Source organism: Rhineura floridana, chromosome 11, assembly GCF_030035675.1.
Source record: "Rhineura floridana isolate rRhiFlo1 chromosome 11, rRhiFlo1.hap2, whole genome shotgun sequence".
Classification (NCBI taxonomy): domain Eukaryota; kingdom Metazoa; phylum Chordata; class Lepidosauria; order Squamata; family Rhineuridae; genus Rhineura; species Rhineura floridana.
The window spans coordinates 21,729,515-21,745,876 of record NC_084490.1 but is presented as its reverse complement, the minus strand read 5'-3'; the positions used below and the strand labels follow the sequence as shown (position 1 = coordinate 21,745,876).

The window sequence follows — 16,362 nt, the reverse complement described above, 5'->3', positions numbered from 1 at the left end:
CTGGTTCCATGTTCTTTTAATTGCTTGATTGACACTTCATGTCTGATCTGGCACGCCTTCCTATCACTTGGTCCATTGTAAGTCAGTGTTTCTTCAGCTCATGCTGTACATCAACCTATTTAGGCTTTGGCAGCAATGTTGCCAACTGTTGAATCGCCCTGCTAGCTAGGTATATGAGTGGTTTTAATCTGCAGCAGTTAGCAGGTGGTTCAGCTCCACGCCATATATATATATTTTTAACTTGATGCCAAAGCTCTGCTAAAGAGATGCGAGTAGGTCAGGCCTGTTTTCTGCTGGCCCTGTAGTCGCCATATTTGCTGGAATCACCATTGTTTCTGCCACTGTGATTTTCTCAGAAGTGAAGATTGTACCCTGCCTATCTCCCTTTTCAGATCTTAATGTGGATGCCTAAATCTTTTTTCCTGTTCCTGTAAATGTGCAGGATAGATAACGTTAGAGAACTGCCACCATCGTGCTTTAGGGTTGTGGGTGTCTATAAAGCTACATGAGTTAACCCACTCTGGCATTTCTTTGGCAATGAAGAACGGGTAAGAAATATTTCAAATAATAAAGATGACTTCTTCTCTTAGCCTCAACTTGGTCTCCAAATGCTAAATTGTGGGATACATCCAACTAACTCAGAAGTTAGCAGGAAAGAAAATGCTGAAATGATCATTTTCCCCGAGTACCATCCTTTTTCCTTTGTGGCATTAACAGGCTATTGGTCCCAGGCTATGGTCTGAAGGTACATGAGGCCAGCACCCTGCTAAAGCTAAGCACAGTCAGGTCTGGTCAGTGCCTGGATGGGAGACCACTTGGGAACCATATGTAAGCCGCCTTAGGTTTCTATCATGAAAAGAAAGGTGTATAATTGTACTAAATAAATAATAATTACAGGCATCAGCATTAAGTCTGAGGACTAGGTGCTTTAAAGCATCAGCTGAAATGCTTGGTACAGGGAGTATGTATCCTGCCTGCATTTTCAAGGAATTTTTCCAGACAGGCAAGCTTCTATGCTTTTGCCCAGAGTGTGCTAACCAGCATTCACAGATGCAGTCATTGTTCAGGTACTAGAAAACAAAAGTTTTATTTAGCTGTCTCCTCAGATCGGTTGGTCTTGCCCATGCAGTCTTGCTCATAGAGCACCCCCACTTGCTTTCGTGCTTCATCAGAGATGGTGGCTATGATTTCACTCTCGTGCAAAGGCATGATGGGACTTTCCTTCAAACCTGCATGAAAGACAGGTTAATAGAACCTACATTAATAGAAGATGAGCTACACCTTGAGGCCTACTCTATTTCAAAGTAGATGCAGACTGCAATCCTATACACCAGATGAGGGGAACCTTTGGGCATCCTAGATGTTGCTAAACAACACTTTTATCATTGGCCATGTGTAGTAGGGCTGATGAAAGTTGTAGTTCAGCAACATCTGGGAGGCCCAAAGTTTCCCTAACCCACACACACTCTTGGTGGAATAAGTTCTCTGTAACTTGAAACGTGATGAACATGTTGATCCCTCCCCAGGAGCAGCTTTATGTGACTGAAATGCTGGGGGGGGGACCTCAGCCCTGAGGGCCACCTGTGGCCCTCCATCTGGCCCCGGGACTTTCCTATACTACATGCCTCACAATAAGGACCCTGTTGCAAATTAGTACCCACAACTAGGGCATATATATATATGCACACATGCAGTTAGTTCAGGGCTTGCCAACCTCTTGGGGGCTTGTGGCTGTGGTGGCTGATGTTCCTTGGGACTGGTAGAGCAGATGGCAGGGAGACCAATAGCAGGTGGAGGCAGAGCCAGCTCAATCTCATGTCCCATCATCTCTGCAGAGTTTTAACAGGACAATGCCGCAACTAAGGAGGAGGAAGCTGATAGGCAGTGCAACCTGTTGGATTGGGTGTAAGAGGTCAAGCAGGGCAGGGGGAGGCAGACTGAGGTTGCTGGCATCGTGCCCCATTTGCCCTAATGGACTAGCAACTGACATGTGAGCATGTGGAATTTTGAGAAAGTGCTGTGGAACACCATTAACAAAATGGCTGCCTGGATGGGTGGGTGGGGTATAACAAAATGGCTGCCATGAGGGCTGTGGCTTAATTCAAAATGGCTTGCACCTGTACAAAGAAATAGGAGTACAAAACTGAGTGAATGCTGCTCTCCTCACTCAATGGAAGAAAGGGCCCTACATTGGCCCACTGCTATGCTCCCTCTGAGAGAAGCTGTCCTTTGTTCAGAATGGAAGGGTGGGTGTCCTGTCCTGGCATCCAGAGAAATGGCATGTTTAAGGGAGTGTGTTCAATATTGGAAAGGGTGAGCCGGTGCACACAGGAACTGTGCAAGAGGACTAAACAGCCTCTCATGCATTGTGGATTTCTGAGGGGAGCATTACTGAGACCAGGCCATAGGAAGTACTGATGGGCACATTGGCAGCCATGGGCACTACATTGGTGACTGCTGGGTTAAGCACCCATGTAAACAAAGTCTTTCATTTCCCTGAATCTACTACCAGTTAGCTTCTCTGGATATAACCTCAAGTTCTCTTTAGAGCACTCAAATAGCAACCTTAGGAGGACGCTTGCACAGAGAACACCTAGGCCCAGCTGAGACAATGCTTCAAGGCCCACGGAGAACCAGCCTGGAAGGATTTGCTATGATCTCTGTATGAGATCTCCATATTCAGGAGCAGTAGTGCTGGTGGGTCATAGTAGGAGAGGTGTTTGGAGGCCAGTCCACTCTTAAGATATTTTCTTGCCTGAGCCATAGCAGCAAATGGTTCTTCCCCACTGCAAAGTCAAGGGATATATATAGTGCCCAAGGCATCTTTACTTTGGCTTCTGAGGCTAAAAAACCCCCCTCACAAGTGCCTCTCCCCTTCCTGGTAGTAAATATACAATAATAAAACATTGAATAACTAACAACTTGCTGCCCTTTCACAGCACTTAAAAAAACAGATGCCTGCTCTGCCTAACGGTAGGGGCGGCTCTTCTCAGAGGCATCAGTTTGCTCACTTTAGATGCTGGAGTAGATGTTTGTGCTGTTCTCCCAAAGAAAGCACTACCACAAGAGTCTTACCCTTCAGCAGGCACTGCCGGACGTGCTCGGCTTCATATCGCAACCCGATGTCGTGCTCGAAGTAGAGCGGCTCAGGTGAGGGCGGTAGCGGCCACTCCCATTGGTTTCCTTTCAGAAACATGACCGTGGGGCTGTTCATGTGGTTGGGGATCTAGAAAGAGAAGCAGGCTGCCTTTTCTGATGGCCAGCAGAGAAACTTCGGTTGCTGTGTGGGAATCAACCATGCACAAGCAGTGATACTCTGATCTGGGCTGTGGTCGTGATAGCAGGGCAGGGATGGGGAACCCGTGTCCCTCCAGATGCTGTTGGACTTCCATCAGCCCCAGCCAGTATGGCAAATGGTCGGGGATTGTGGGAGTTTGGAACTCGGGAAGCTGCCTTATACCATGTCAGACCACTGGTCTATCTAACACACTGGTCTTCAACTGGTGAGACCCACAGTATGGTCACAGCCTGCAACACTGTTGTTATATGCCTTCAAGTCGATTCAGACTTATGGAGACCCTATGAATCCTTTTTTGTTGTTGTATTCATAGGGTTTTCTACCGTATAAATACGTGGTGTAAAATTAAAAAGTATGTTCCCAAGATGGGTCCTTGGTCTGAAAAGATTGAGGACTATTGATCTAGCTCAGTATTTCCTTTAGTCTATGCTGCCCGGCAGTAACTCCAGGGTTTCAGATGGGGGACATTCTCTGCCCTACGTGAAGATGCCGAGGGTTGAATCAGGAACCTTCTGCAGTTGCCCTACCACTGTACTTTGAAGTTGTAGTCTAACAATTTCTGCAGGGCCACAGGCTTCCCATTCCTATAGTAGACCCATAATCTAACTATGGCTGTGGGTCTTGTTTAGCACTAGCTAGGCCAGCACCGCCTTCAGGCTCTGATCAGATGAGCAAGGGCTTGGAAGTGGAGAAGGATTCGCTACCATTCTGTATGACAATCGGGAAAGAGAAGCGTTTGCCGCATGGAGTGGTACAGCATGGAGGGGGAGATCATCCCAGTGTGTGGCTCATAGGGTACAGGGGGCAATTGACACCGCCTTCCTGAGCCACCATTTTGTATCTGGCTCCTTCCCCAAGTCTCCATTTTGCACCTATCCTTATTGGCGGACTTTGTGATTCTGGTAAAAAAAAAAAAAAGCACATCTCACAAGTTGGACATCTGCCCACACTGCTTAGCCAAGTACCTTGATGGTCCCTTCAGTTCCCCCAATTAATGCATCTCCTGATAGATCGATCACCATGGTGCAGTTAAGCACAGCTTGCCGGTTTCCTGAGTAGTTAAGGATGATGCTGACTGTTTCATCCACTCCTGGGAAACACACACACACACAAAAAACATGATGTAGATCTAGTCCATCACTCCCAAACATTAATGACAACCCTAAGGCTCCAACGAACTCCACATTCCCCTCCCTTTTCACTGTAGCAGCCTCACATTTTACCTGAGTCCCGTAGAAACCCTGAGGCCACAATGCTTTGCGGCTTGTCAGGACCAAAAACCATAGAGGCGAACTGGATTAAGTAGCAGCCCAAGTCCAAAATGACGCCTCCGCCCAGTTTCTTTTCCACCAGCCTCGGGATATTATCCATCCGAAAGCCCAGCTGGGCTCGGAGCACCTTTAAGTCCCCGAGAGCCTTCTGGCATAGCACAGTACGGATCTGCTCGGATACAGGGAAGAATCTCGTCCAGAAACCCTGGAAGAGATAGAGGCCAAGTCAGAGCCAGCTATATCCTGTAATTCCATGCAGGTAGAGGAAGAGGAGGGAGTAGATAGGGAAGAACAATTTGGCATTGGATGCAGAGTTTCAGAATCTGAAGAATTTCATCATCTGTGTATTGTTAGCAAGTGTCTAAACAAACCAGGTTTCTAGTCCTCAAGAGATTTAAAAATGTATGGGCAATTCCTGGTGCAACCTGTAAAGCTAAATGGGGGGCAAAGAAGGGTTTTGAGACTTCAGGAGGGGGGTGAATTCAGTGTTCTGAATAGCTCTTTGCTCCTCCCCAAAGACTAGCATTGAATATGTTAAATGCACTGCCATTTTAAGAAAGAAATGCAAGCAAGCCCAATAGCTTATGAATCCAATGAATATGGCTCTAACATGGTTATGGAGAGCCAGTGCGGTATAATGGCTAGTGTACTCCTTAGACTAGGGAGATCCAGGTTCAAATACTCACTCAGCCCCAAAATTTACCATGAGTCAGTCACAATCTTTCAGACTATTTCACAGAGTTGTTATGAGGATAAAAGAAGAGGAGGAACAGCCATGCTGTAAGCACCTTCACAGGAAGGTGAGATAAAAATGAAATAAATAAGTAGGAAATGGGGAAAAGAAATAGTAGTTCAAACACATGAAAATACGAAAGAACATCATGCTGTTTTGCATTATTTATCCAGATTGCAAAATCCTCAAACAAAATTTAATTCTATGTTTGCATTCACAAAGCAAGAAACGGAGGGAAGGGGGGGAGAATAAAAATGGTCAGGATGTGGAACTCTTCTGCACTTTCTCAGTTCTCTGACTATAGAAAACCTAGTTGCCTGAGGCTGGAGATGAAGTGGTAGAGCAAGGAGGGGGGAGTGCAGGAGCCAGGGAAGAGAATGAGCGGGGAGTCTAGAATATATATGGGTCAGTATAGAGAGATTTCTTGGAACCAAAGTCTACAAAAGCAAAAGAGCAGGATTAGCAGCATATGAAAGGAGCCCTGCCAGGACCAGATTGCAAGGTCAGTTGGCGCCTTGCAAAGCTTCAACTGTCTGCTTGCCACATCCATAAGATTGCCAGTTTCCTAACTGTTAGGAGTAGGGTTGCCAGGTTCATGACCTGAGACTGATCCTGCATCTTTAGGAGAAGAGAAAGTCAGCCAGGTGCAGGTGTTCTTGTAACCCTGTAATGGGAAAAACCACAAGGTGGAATTCTCCTTTCCCCTGCACAACTTTTAAAGATACAGAAGACCTCTTGGTTGCCAGGCCCAGCCTCCAAGAGGTCTTCTGTATCTTTAAAAGTTGTGCAGGGGGAAGGGAGAATTCCACCTTGTGGTTTTTTCCCATTACAGGGTTGCAAGAACACCTGCACCTGGCTGACTTTCTCTTCTCCTAAAGATGCAGGATCAGTCTCAGGCCATGAACCTGGCAACCCTAGTTAGGAGGATTCCGGTGCCTCTCACAGGTACACGATGCTGACATTCAGCAGGCAAAACATTCCCTGCCATGCCTCAAGGCTGAGAAGAGCGGTGCTTGCTGAATTTCCATCTGCTGCACAGGAACATGGGAGCCTTGCCAGAAGATGATAAATGGGGATTCTGGTTCCTGTGTTGCTCAGAGCAGCTTAATTGTGTTCTCCTGCTGGCAATTACTGCAGTTCCTTTGAAGCTGGATACCTAAAATATAATCTTGCCCCTTATACACCCAAACTGATCACTGGTGCACCGCAGGTAATACCATCTCATCATGAAGTCCGCTCTTTGGAACTCTCTCCTCCCATTACATATCAGACGGGTGGGGACTCTATTGTCTTTTCAGCGCCTATTGAAGACCTTCCTTTTTCAGCAGGCCTTTTAAGTGGAGATTTTTGTATTTATTTATTCCAGTCTGTATCCGTATTGGATTTGAGCTTATTTATATAAGTGGCTTTAATGGTTAGAACTGAAATTGTTTTGTGTGTGGTTTTCTTTTTCAGTTGCTTCAAGATATTTCATAGGAAGAGATCCACAGAAGAAAACCAATCTATTAATCCATCAATCCCAGGCAATGGGGACCAAGGAACACTGGAAGCCGGATTATACCAGGGCAGATTATTTGTTTATCTAACACAGGACTGTCTGTTCTGACTGGCAGTTGCTCTCCAGGGCATCAGGCAAAGGTACTTCCCATCACCTTTTACCTGTTTCGTTTGACTGGGATTGAACCTGGGACCTTCTGGATGCAAAGCAGGTGCTCTGCCACAGAGCTACAGTTTGTCCTTAAGCACTTGCGGTATGCATTTCTATTAAAGGTGTGTTTAAGCTTCTTGGAAACAGTGGTGCTGAAACACTCTTAAGCTCCCATATTTTCTGGATTCCATCTCTCCCTTCCTCAACAATCTTGCAGCTGCCAGTTTATTTGACAATTCAGCGTTTTAATCTCCTGTTATATTCACACTGCTTTTTACCATGGCAAACTATACCTGCTGAAATCCCCTCTTCTGTACATCTATTAAAGACACAGGGGTCCCAGCCTCTTTTGCATCTGGCCACCCTAGCATGCAGGGGATACAAAGTAGTGTCCAGGCTCTGCCACTGTTGCTGCCACTGGCATTTTAGCTGAAAGCTGCCATTTGTAGCTACTGGCAACATGTGGGGAACCACCAGAAGTGTCCCTTCAGAGGATCTCAGTTATCGAGGTGGAACATAAGGCATCAAGCAGTCCTTGGTACTTTGGGCCCAAGTGGTTTAGGGCTTTGTGAACCTTGAAGCTGTTACCAGACTTCCTGTCACCAGAGGCTATGGTTTGCTGCTCTCTAATAAGCCAATATCAACAAGCACCAGCAACAAACCATGGCTTTAAGATTGGCTAGCACAGCAATCATGGCTTGTTAGGGAGAAATAAACCATGATCCCTGGTTGAGATGTAACAGGAAACCAAGGCTTCCTGATTTATTTATCCTGCTTACAAAAAGGGAGGAGCAAAGCAGCAGCAATCAGACAATGCGCGTTAGCATGGTGCTCATTCACAGTAAACCATTATTAGCCAGAAAGATTGCCTCCAGACTGTCAGTATTTTGTGGAAGGGGTTCAGTTGCATACTGCAAATTTAGGTTTGCACAGTTAAAATGGATTATTCTCTGGCATTCTTGTGCAACAAAATCACATTTTTAAAGGACTTTTTGTGGTTAGGAGTGTAACAGGAAATGCACTAAAAGTGTGGGATAAATGACTGATTAACAGAAAGATATGTAACCACCACACAAGCAAATCAGGATGAAATCTAGATGTGAATACTCATTGTCATAAAACCTCCCCGCAAACAAAGCAGAAGAAATGCTCAATAACGGTTGGACATCATCTGTGTAAGCTTTATGCAAGCAAATCAGGATGAATGCTCAACAAACAGGTCACTTGGAGAAGCCCAAAGTTTGGCTTATCATTAAATACAAATGTGGCCATAGTTGGAGAATCTTTGGCAAGGTGCCCACTCTTTTGCCACCAGCAAGAGGCCCTTCTTGGTCATGCTGCCTAAGAGATAGGGGGATTTTATTTCCATTTCATTGACAGGGAATTGGCTTTGAGAGGTGATATATATTCCAAGGCCACACAATGGCAAAGGTAAGACTTGAACCCACATCTTGCAAATAATCTAATTTTCTGCTATCACACTAATCCACCCTGACTGCTTCCTGTTTTGTGCCATCATTTCGTACCTCCATGAGGAACACATCATTTTCCCGGGCCACTTGTACCATATCACAGACTTCCGATGCATTCATGGCCATGGGCTTCTCACACAGAACGTTTTTCTTAGCCCGGAGGAATAGGATGGTGAGCGCATGATGCTGAGTGTGGACCGACCCCACATAGACCACATCTGGAAAAAGGGATCCCAACAGATGGTGAGCAGAAAGTAGGAACAAACCAGGGCTTAATTTGCACCACAGAACTTGTAGGCTCAGCCTCAATCTGTTTTCTGTGGCCTGGAATTGATGGAATGATAAAGTACCTCTGAGCGTCAGTAGAGAAGATTCCCTCACCCACTAACTGTCACAGCCAACTCCTCAAAAATCTGGGATCAGTGCGCAAAGCTTTCAAGTTAGAAGATGGCGCTTTTCCAGTTAAGCTGAACTCCACCATCTCTTAACTGCTGGAGATAATCCAAGAATCTGAGGTTTTGCTCCTCATTTCGACTAGGGTTGCCAGGTCCAGGTTCTGAGGAGCTCCTGTAAGTTTAAGGGAGGGCCAGGTAAGGTAGGCCTGCCCAACAGGGCCACCAGCCTCTCTTCTTAGCAGCCCTGGCCCACCCCACCCTGCACACAGCTCCATACTTCTTAATAATCTGTTCTTGGAGAAAAAAAGATCATTTCTATTCTGTACTGCCCTGCAAGAGGGGAACTCTCCTTCACCGCACAGGAATGCTGTAGTCTGCTCATGAAGAGAGAGATCTCTTTTCCCATGGAGTGGGGGGAGATTGGTTGTGATGCTGTGCTGTGCGGATGGGAGTCCCCTTCCTCACAAGTCAGGACAGAAATGCTACTGCCTCCACCTGTGAATTTTTGTGGGGACATTTGCTCAGATCTTTCACAGGCACCGTAGGAGGCACTGGCAGGCATACTGGTGCCTGCAGGCGCTCCACTGGTGACCTATGGTGTAAACCATTGTTTTTCAGCATTGGGTCCCCAGATGTTGTTGGACTACAATTCCCATCATTCCTAGACAGCATGATCAATAGTTATGGGTTGATGTGAGTTGTAGGCCATCAAGATCTGGGGGCCCAAAGTTGGCAAACACTGTAAACAGTACCGAATTAGACAGAGCAGTGGTCTAACTTTGTTTAAGGCAGCTTCCTGTGCCCTATGCAAGGCCATCGAGAGGTGGGCATGGGGTACCAACATACCAGGCCCACAGCCAGCAGGGAATTCAAACTCTGAGGTTTGTTTGTTTTAGAAAAAGTAAGAATTCAGCCTTCCTAGTACGAAAATTATGAAGCAAAATGTGCAGGTAACCTCCTAGGCAATTTCTATTAGATAAGCCAGCCTGGCTGCTCCCTCCTTTCAGTGTTTTTAGCCAAAGAGTGAAGTCAGAGCTGTGATTGACAAAAGCATTGTTAGGACACCAGGAGATAAGAATCCCTGGCATCCTAAAGAGCGGCTGTTTTCCTTTAGTGCACTTTTCCTGCTTCTGTCTCATTTTTTAGTAGCCTTGGAATCTCTGTAGTTTGCCTCTCTTTTTTTCCTAGCATCCATTATTATTATTATAATTATTATTGGATTTATTAGACGCCCATCTGGCTGGATGCCCAGCCACTCTGGACGACGTACACAATAAAAGCAGTGAATTAAACATTAAAATAAAAAAAATAACAATATAGCAATAACAATATAACAAGCAATAAAAGCCTAACCCATTCCAAAGGCCTTCCTGAAGAGCCAAGTCTTAAGGGTCTGGCAGAAGCTCATCATAGAAGGGGCATGACGGAGATCATTTGGGAGAGAGTTCCACAGGGTGGGGGCCACTATTGAGAAATCCAGGAAGCATCTTTCCTGTGGTGGGTTCGTCTAAGATCAGATACTCCCAAGTAATTTTCTACAAATACTACTGTATAAGAAGTGCAAGTAGATGTTAAATAATACCCCCTCCCGCAAATGGCAAATGCAAAATATTAAAATATTAAAATTTTGTAAAGAGGCTTTAGCATATCACCTGCTGTGCAGGAGCTAGCTACCAGGCGGTCATTAAGAGTTCACTGTATAGTTAACATACCGTACAATGGTATTAATTACTACTGAAAAGTAGGTTTCTTTGGGTTTAATAGGGCTTACTCCCAGATAGATGTTTATAGATTGCAGTCTAGGATTAGTTTTAGGGTTGGCATTGAGGAAACCCAGGTTTGTGCCCATTTAACAGCTGCGTGGCAGGCAGAAATTCAGTAGGTTAAACCTTTTCTAGTATGTAAATACAATTATGGGACAAACTTCACCTGTTCACATTCTATCTGCAAATACTGTAGGTTGGAGGTCCCAATCCATATATAGTGTACTGGGCCCAGAAACTCCTGTTGGCACTCCTGCTCTTATAACCCAGGAGTCCTGGCCACCATTTCTTAAATTCTTTAGCCTTTCTCATTCTTCCCAATCAGTCTTTGACTCTTTATTTCTGTTAGTATTATTTTATACATTACATGGTTTTTTTTATCCCTCCCTTCATTCAGGTATCTTAGGGCAGCATGCATGGTCCTCCACCCCAATTTTAGCCTCACGACAACCCTGTGAAGCAGATTTGGCTAAGAGAGTGATACCTGGTCTCTCCCTGCCCAAAAGACTCTGCTATTAAGCTGTTTCAGGTTTGAGGTCTAAATCGCCTTAGAATGGCCTCCCCCAACCTAGTGCCCTACAGCTCCCATCATCCCTGACAAATGGGCATGCTGGCTGGGCCTAATGGAAGTTGTCAGCCAAACCCTCTGTAGAGCACTTAGTTGGGTAAGGCTGCCTTAGAAGATGGCACTTTGGTCCCCTTTCTCCTCATGACCACCTGAGGTTATTCTCCAAGCTCCATCCTCACCTACGTCAGGGTCTTTTGCCAGTTCCTCGTACGATCCATAGGCCTTGGGAATACCATGATGCTTGGCATATTCCTGGGAGCGCTTGAGCTCTCGAGCAGCAATGGCAACTACCTGAGGAGGGGAAAGGATTCAGAAAAGGACAAGCAAAACCATCAAGAGGACGGGTAAACTTCCCTCTGAGGAAAGGTTACAGCAACATTTGGGCCTTTTTAGTTTAGAGAAAAGGCGGGTAAGAGGAGACACGACAGAGTGTATGCCTTATACCCTGAAAATGTGATGAACAACAGTAATCATAACAAATACAAACGGGGGAAATTATGCACGGCGTGGAGAAAGTGGATAGAAAAAAGCTTTTCTCCTTCTCCGATAACACTAGAACTTGTGGACATCCAATGAAGCTGAATGTTGGAACATTCAGGACAGACAAAAGGAAGCGCTTCTTCACACAGCAGCTCGTAGTTAAAACCATGGAATTTGCTCCCTCAGGAAGCAGCAATGGCCCTCAGCTTGGATGGATTCAAAAGATGGTTAGGCAAATTTATGGAGGATAAAGGCTATTAGCAGCTACTTGCCGTGCCATGAGGGCTATGTTCTGCCTCCCTGGATGGAGGCAATATGCTTCTGAATACCAGCTGCTGGGAATCACAAATGGGGAGAGTGCTCTTGCACTCAGGTCCTGCTTTTAGTCTTCCCATGGGCATCTGGTTGGCCACTGTGGGAACAGGATCCTGGACCAGATGAGCCACTGGCCTGATCCAGCAGGCTCCTGTTATGAGCCAGCCTCAAAAGAACCAGCCTATGTGACAAGAGATAATGAATGACAGAGCCCCACATGGCTCTAGCTCATGCCCAAAGTAAATGAATCACTGGAGGCTGGTCCATTGGGGTAAGTGGGGCACCACCCCACCAAGCTCAGTCTGTCTTCTGCCAGCTCCCACTTGCCAGTTTTCTGCCTGGCCTGCCTACCTCCTTACTTACAACCTGTCCATGGGGTGGCATTGCTTACCATCTCCTTAATCTCTGCCTCTCATTGGAATTAGTTAACTCTGTCTCTCATTGGCTCTGGTTCCACCTACTGATGGGCACCCTAACGTCCGCCCCACCAGTTCCAATGGGCCCCAGCCACCACCAAACTGAATGCCAGATTAAGTTACCGACCAATACCTTTTCATACCATCCTTTCAAACTCATGACAAAGAATGGTGCCTTTCACACCCACCCCAATGCATGTTAATATATAAAGTGATGACAATACATTTTAGTGATTCTAAGTACAGAAGTAAGGCACAGCCACTGTTCTAATTTAGTTCTTCCTAGGATATATATCGTAGCAGCGTGCATGGGATTCTCTCAAATCCCAAATATCAAGGCAAAGTGGGGGGGCCTAGCACAGATTTGGGGCTTGCACAAGGCATCTGTACAAATTGAAGCAGGGACTCCTGAAGCACTCTGTGGAGCATTTTTGCAGGCTAGTAAGTTCTGTGGGCTTATTTATGAGGCCACCCCATAAGCAAGATTTTTATATCAAAGCCCAATTTACTAATGGAAACGTGGGTGCAGTCAAACGCCGTCTCCTGCCTTAGCTTGGCAGCCATGTGCAGCACCTTGTATTTTGGGTGATAAGTCAGTTTGTTGGTTAATAGGCTGAGATGTTTCTTCAACAGAAGCAAATGGTGAAGAGATGGTCTCTTGAGAGTCGGGGATCTTTTTGTGCTTGGCTTTGACTGTCTGACTGAGATACCCATCAGAGCTCGGAGATGGCACTCCCTCTTCAGTTGAGGGAAGGGAACAGAGAGCGAGAGAGCAGGAATCAACAGCTGGCAGTTTTTCAGAGGTGGAGGTAGAGTTGGGAGTTTGAGCTGATGTTGGCTGAAACTGGGAGTGTAGCCCTGAATGGCTGCCCAAGTTGTGCTCTGGGGGAATTTCCTTCTCTTGAAGGAGTGCCGGATTACCTCAGCTCATGTTCTTATTTTATGTTAATAACAAGGTTACAAGCAGGATCTGCAGCAAAATGTTGCAGGGTGTAGACTGCTACTTGTTAGGATTCCAGCCACTCCACTGCATGCCGTAAGAACATCAGAAGAGACCAGTGGCCCATCAAGACCAGCATCATGTTCTCGTAGTGGCTGACTGGATGCCTGCCCATACACAGGACCAGAGCACAACAGCAATCCTCTCCACCTGCGGTTTTCAGCAACTGATATTCAGAAGCATTATTGCCTCTGATAATGGAAGTAAAACATAGGCATCAGGGTTAGTAGCCACCCCCTCCACTCTGGAGAGCTGCTGGTAGTCACCTTCAGCAGAGCTTGGAAAAGTTACTTTTTTGAACTACAACTCCCATCAGCCCAATCCAGTGGCCATGCTGGCTGTGGCTGATGGGAGTTGTAGTTCAAAAATGTAACTTTTCCAAGCTCTAGACAGGCTAGATGAAGACCTTCCTGGGTTCTCTGGGAACTGAATAATATTATGCAGACAAGTACACAAGTTCACATGTGCGCAGAGTCATACGGAAGCAACATGGCTGGGACTAGTGCCATGAGCGAGGAAATTATTGTTCCTGAAATGGTGAATGAGGAGAGTGGCTGTTGTTACCCCATAATATAATGGAATAGCACTGTTGTCAGGGTTCTGTTTTTTCAAAACAAGCTAACTTATATTTCCTCCACGGACATCAAGGTGACATACATGGATCTGCCCCTCACCAGTAACCTGTGAGGCAGGTTGGGCTGAGAGACAATGACTGACCCAAAGTCATCCACTGCATTTTCATGGCTCCTTGGTGATTTGGGCCTTGGTATCCCAGGTTCTCGTCCAACACTCTAACCACAACACCATGCTCACTCTCACTATCAAATGTTATTTTGGCGGGACTTCCACCTGAGAAGTGGAAGTGTAGACAGTAGAGATTTTGGAGCACTGAGTCAGACGCTAGTCCATATGGAAAAAAATGGACTGCCTTCAAGTCCATTCCTACCTATGATGACCCTATGGATAGGGTTTTCATGGTAAGCAGCATTCAGAGGGGGGTTACCATTGCCTTCCTCTGAGGCTGAGAGGCAGTGACTGGCCCAAGGTCACCCAGTGAGCTTCATGGCTGTGTAGGGATTCAAACCCTGGTCTCCCAGGTCGTAGCCCAGCATCTTAACCACTACACCACATCATATAGCTTGGCATTATCTGCACTAATGGGCAGCAGCTCTCTAGGATTTCAGGAGCAAGTCTTTTCCAGCTCTACCTGGATATGCCAGGGATTGAACTTGGGGCCTTTTGCATGCAAAGAATGTGCTCTACCACTTGGGTATGGACATTTTCCTCAAAGAACATAAGAAGATGCCTTATACTAGGAGAGATGGTCCATCTAGCCCACTGTTGTCTACTCTGACAGTAGCTCGCCAGTCACAGGCAGAGAAATCTTTTCCAAGTATTACTACATGAGAATGTTTTTAACTGGCAATAGCAGGGACTGAAACTCCTGGGACCTTCTTCACCCAAAACATGTGCTTCCCCTCAGAGCTGCGCCCCCTCATTTTTCCAGCCATGCCAGGGAAAGCTTTGCCAGCTACCTTTCTAGTGGTGGGGAGCTCTTAAAGGCACAGAAGCCCTCCCAGAAGAAAGTTGACAGTTTTGTCAGCAAAGCATGATGTCCTGGTCTTGACCCTCCACCCCCTTCCTCTCCAGGCCTGCTATCCAACCTTGTGATCCTCCGGTGGTAAAGTCTTCAAGGCCACAATGAAGTCGTGGCTGATCTTCCCAGCAGAGCAGATCCCCCAGCGGACAGCCATTTGGAGCTCTGGCAGCGAAGCAGTGGAAAGGTGGCTAATGTTGTCTGTTTTGCCCGGGTGCAGCAGAGCCGTAAGTGTCTGAATCAGCTGCCTACACGGAGGGCTGAGGCTCGGCACAGAGAGGTAGGTTGGGCAGCCCAAGGGTAGGGAGAGGCCTGCTGAGCTGCTTCCAGATGCTTTCACACAGGTGAAAAGAGGAATGTGGCAACGATGCCAGGCAGGGGAGTAGGTGGACTTTTCAGGGAGAGTGTGGGGGTTGAACACCTGAGCGACGCTACCTTACACTGAGTCAGACCAGTGGCCCATCTAGCCTAGCAGGGTCTATTCTGAATAGGGATGATGGGAGAAAAATTAAATTCCATTTGCTTTTAAAGGCAAACCTACCCAAATGGCACTTTCTGAAAGAAGAAGACATGAATCAAAACACAGTCATCCGTCGAAATTCTCTGAATTTTGCAGTGCAGTTCTCCAGCTAAGTAACATGTACAAAAGTGCATATACTGGGATCAAGTATGCGTTAAAATGCATATATTAGTGAAAAGAACATACAGAAATGCATTATATCAGGACAAGGTGCTCTGCAAAAATGTGTATGTTAGACAAAATTGCATACAAGAGTGTATTAGAAATTTGCATGAAAAGGCTTACAGTTTTTTCATGAGGAATTTAAAAAAAATCACAAACAAATCTGTAAAGGTGGAGAACTGAATTTAAGATTGGAACAATGAGAAACTGAGGGAACCTGGAATTTACAGGTTTGGCCATCCCTAATTCTAACTCTGCTGTGTAGGGATTCGAACCCTGGTCTCCCAGGTCGTAGTCCAACACTCTCACCACTACGCCAGAGATGTCAGAGACTAAACCTGGGACCTTTCTCATGCAAAGCAGATGCTCTGCCACTGAGCTTTCAGGAGAAGGCCTTTTAAAGAAGAGTGTGGTTAGAGGTTCCATATAGACCATGGGTGGGGACTGGGGAACCACAAACACAGGGACCAAATGCAGCCCTCCAGGCCTCTCTAGCCGGCCCTTGGAACTCTCCTGAGATCACACCCCTCACTGGTCCTGTTTTGCACCCCAATTGTTTTTGCCTGGCTGGAATGTGTCTGTGAACTCCGATAATGACTCTTGTTTGTGATGAATAAGGGGCGGGGGTGATGAGGATGGTGACAGCGATAATGTATTTCATTGTGTTTTACTGTACGCTGCTTCGATCACCTTAGAGACGAACAGCAGGCGGTAAATAATTTTA

The 16,362-nt window shown here is 46.2% G+C and overlaps 1 protein-coding gene and 1 long non-coding RNA gene across 2 annotated transcripts; one reads left to right on the top strand and one right to left on the bottom strand.

Annotated features, from left to right (window-relative positions):
* Nucleotides 1-1,059: 1,059 nt before the first annotated feature.
* On the bottom strand, nt 1,060-15,321 carry LOC133366043 (trans-1,2-dihydrobenzene-1,2-diol dehydrogenase-like). The gene is made up of 7 exons (XM_061588686.1): nt 15,024-15,321; nt 11,328-11,439; nt 8,477-8,640; nt 4,522-4,774; nt 4,264-4,388; nt 3,076-3,226; nt 1,060-1,229 (listed from the first exon to the last, which is right to left on the bottom strand). Exons 1-7 carry the CDS (start codon nt 15,111-15,113, stop codon nt 1,087-1,089), a joined length of 1,038 nt encoding a protein of 345 aa, XP_061444670.1. The 5' UTR covers nt 15,114-15,321; the 3' UTR covers nt 1,060-1,086.
* On the top strand, nt 6,221-7,094 carry LOC133366045 (uncharacterized). Its single transcript, XR_009758343.1, has 2 exons — nt 6,221-6,512; nt 6,758-7,094. It is a non-coding gene; the product is annotated as an uncharacterized LOC133366045 (long non-coding RNA).
* Nucleotides 15,322-16,362: the final 1,041 nt, after the last annotated feature.

Excerpts from the sequence above, each read along its gene's own strand:
- LOC133366043 (XM_061588686.1), bottom strand. The coding sequence starts at position 15,113 with ATGGCTGTCCGCTGGGGGATCTGCTCTGCTGGGAAGATCAGCCACGAC. Across the intron at positions 4,389-4,521 it reads AGGGTTTCTACGGGACTCAG|GAGTGGATGAAACAGTCAGC; the intron begins GTAAAATGTGAG and ends TGTGTTTCCCAG. Across the intron at positions 3,227-4,263 it reads GAACTGAAGGGACCATCAAG|ATCCCCAACCACATGAACAG; the intron begins GTACTTGGCTAA and ends TTCTCTTTCTAG.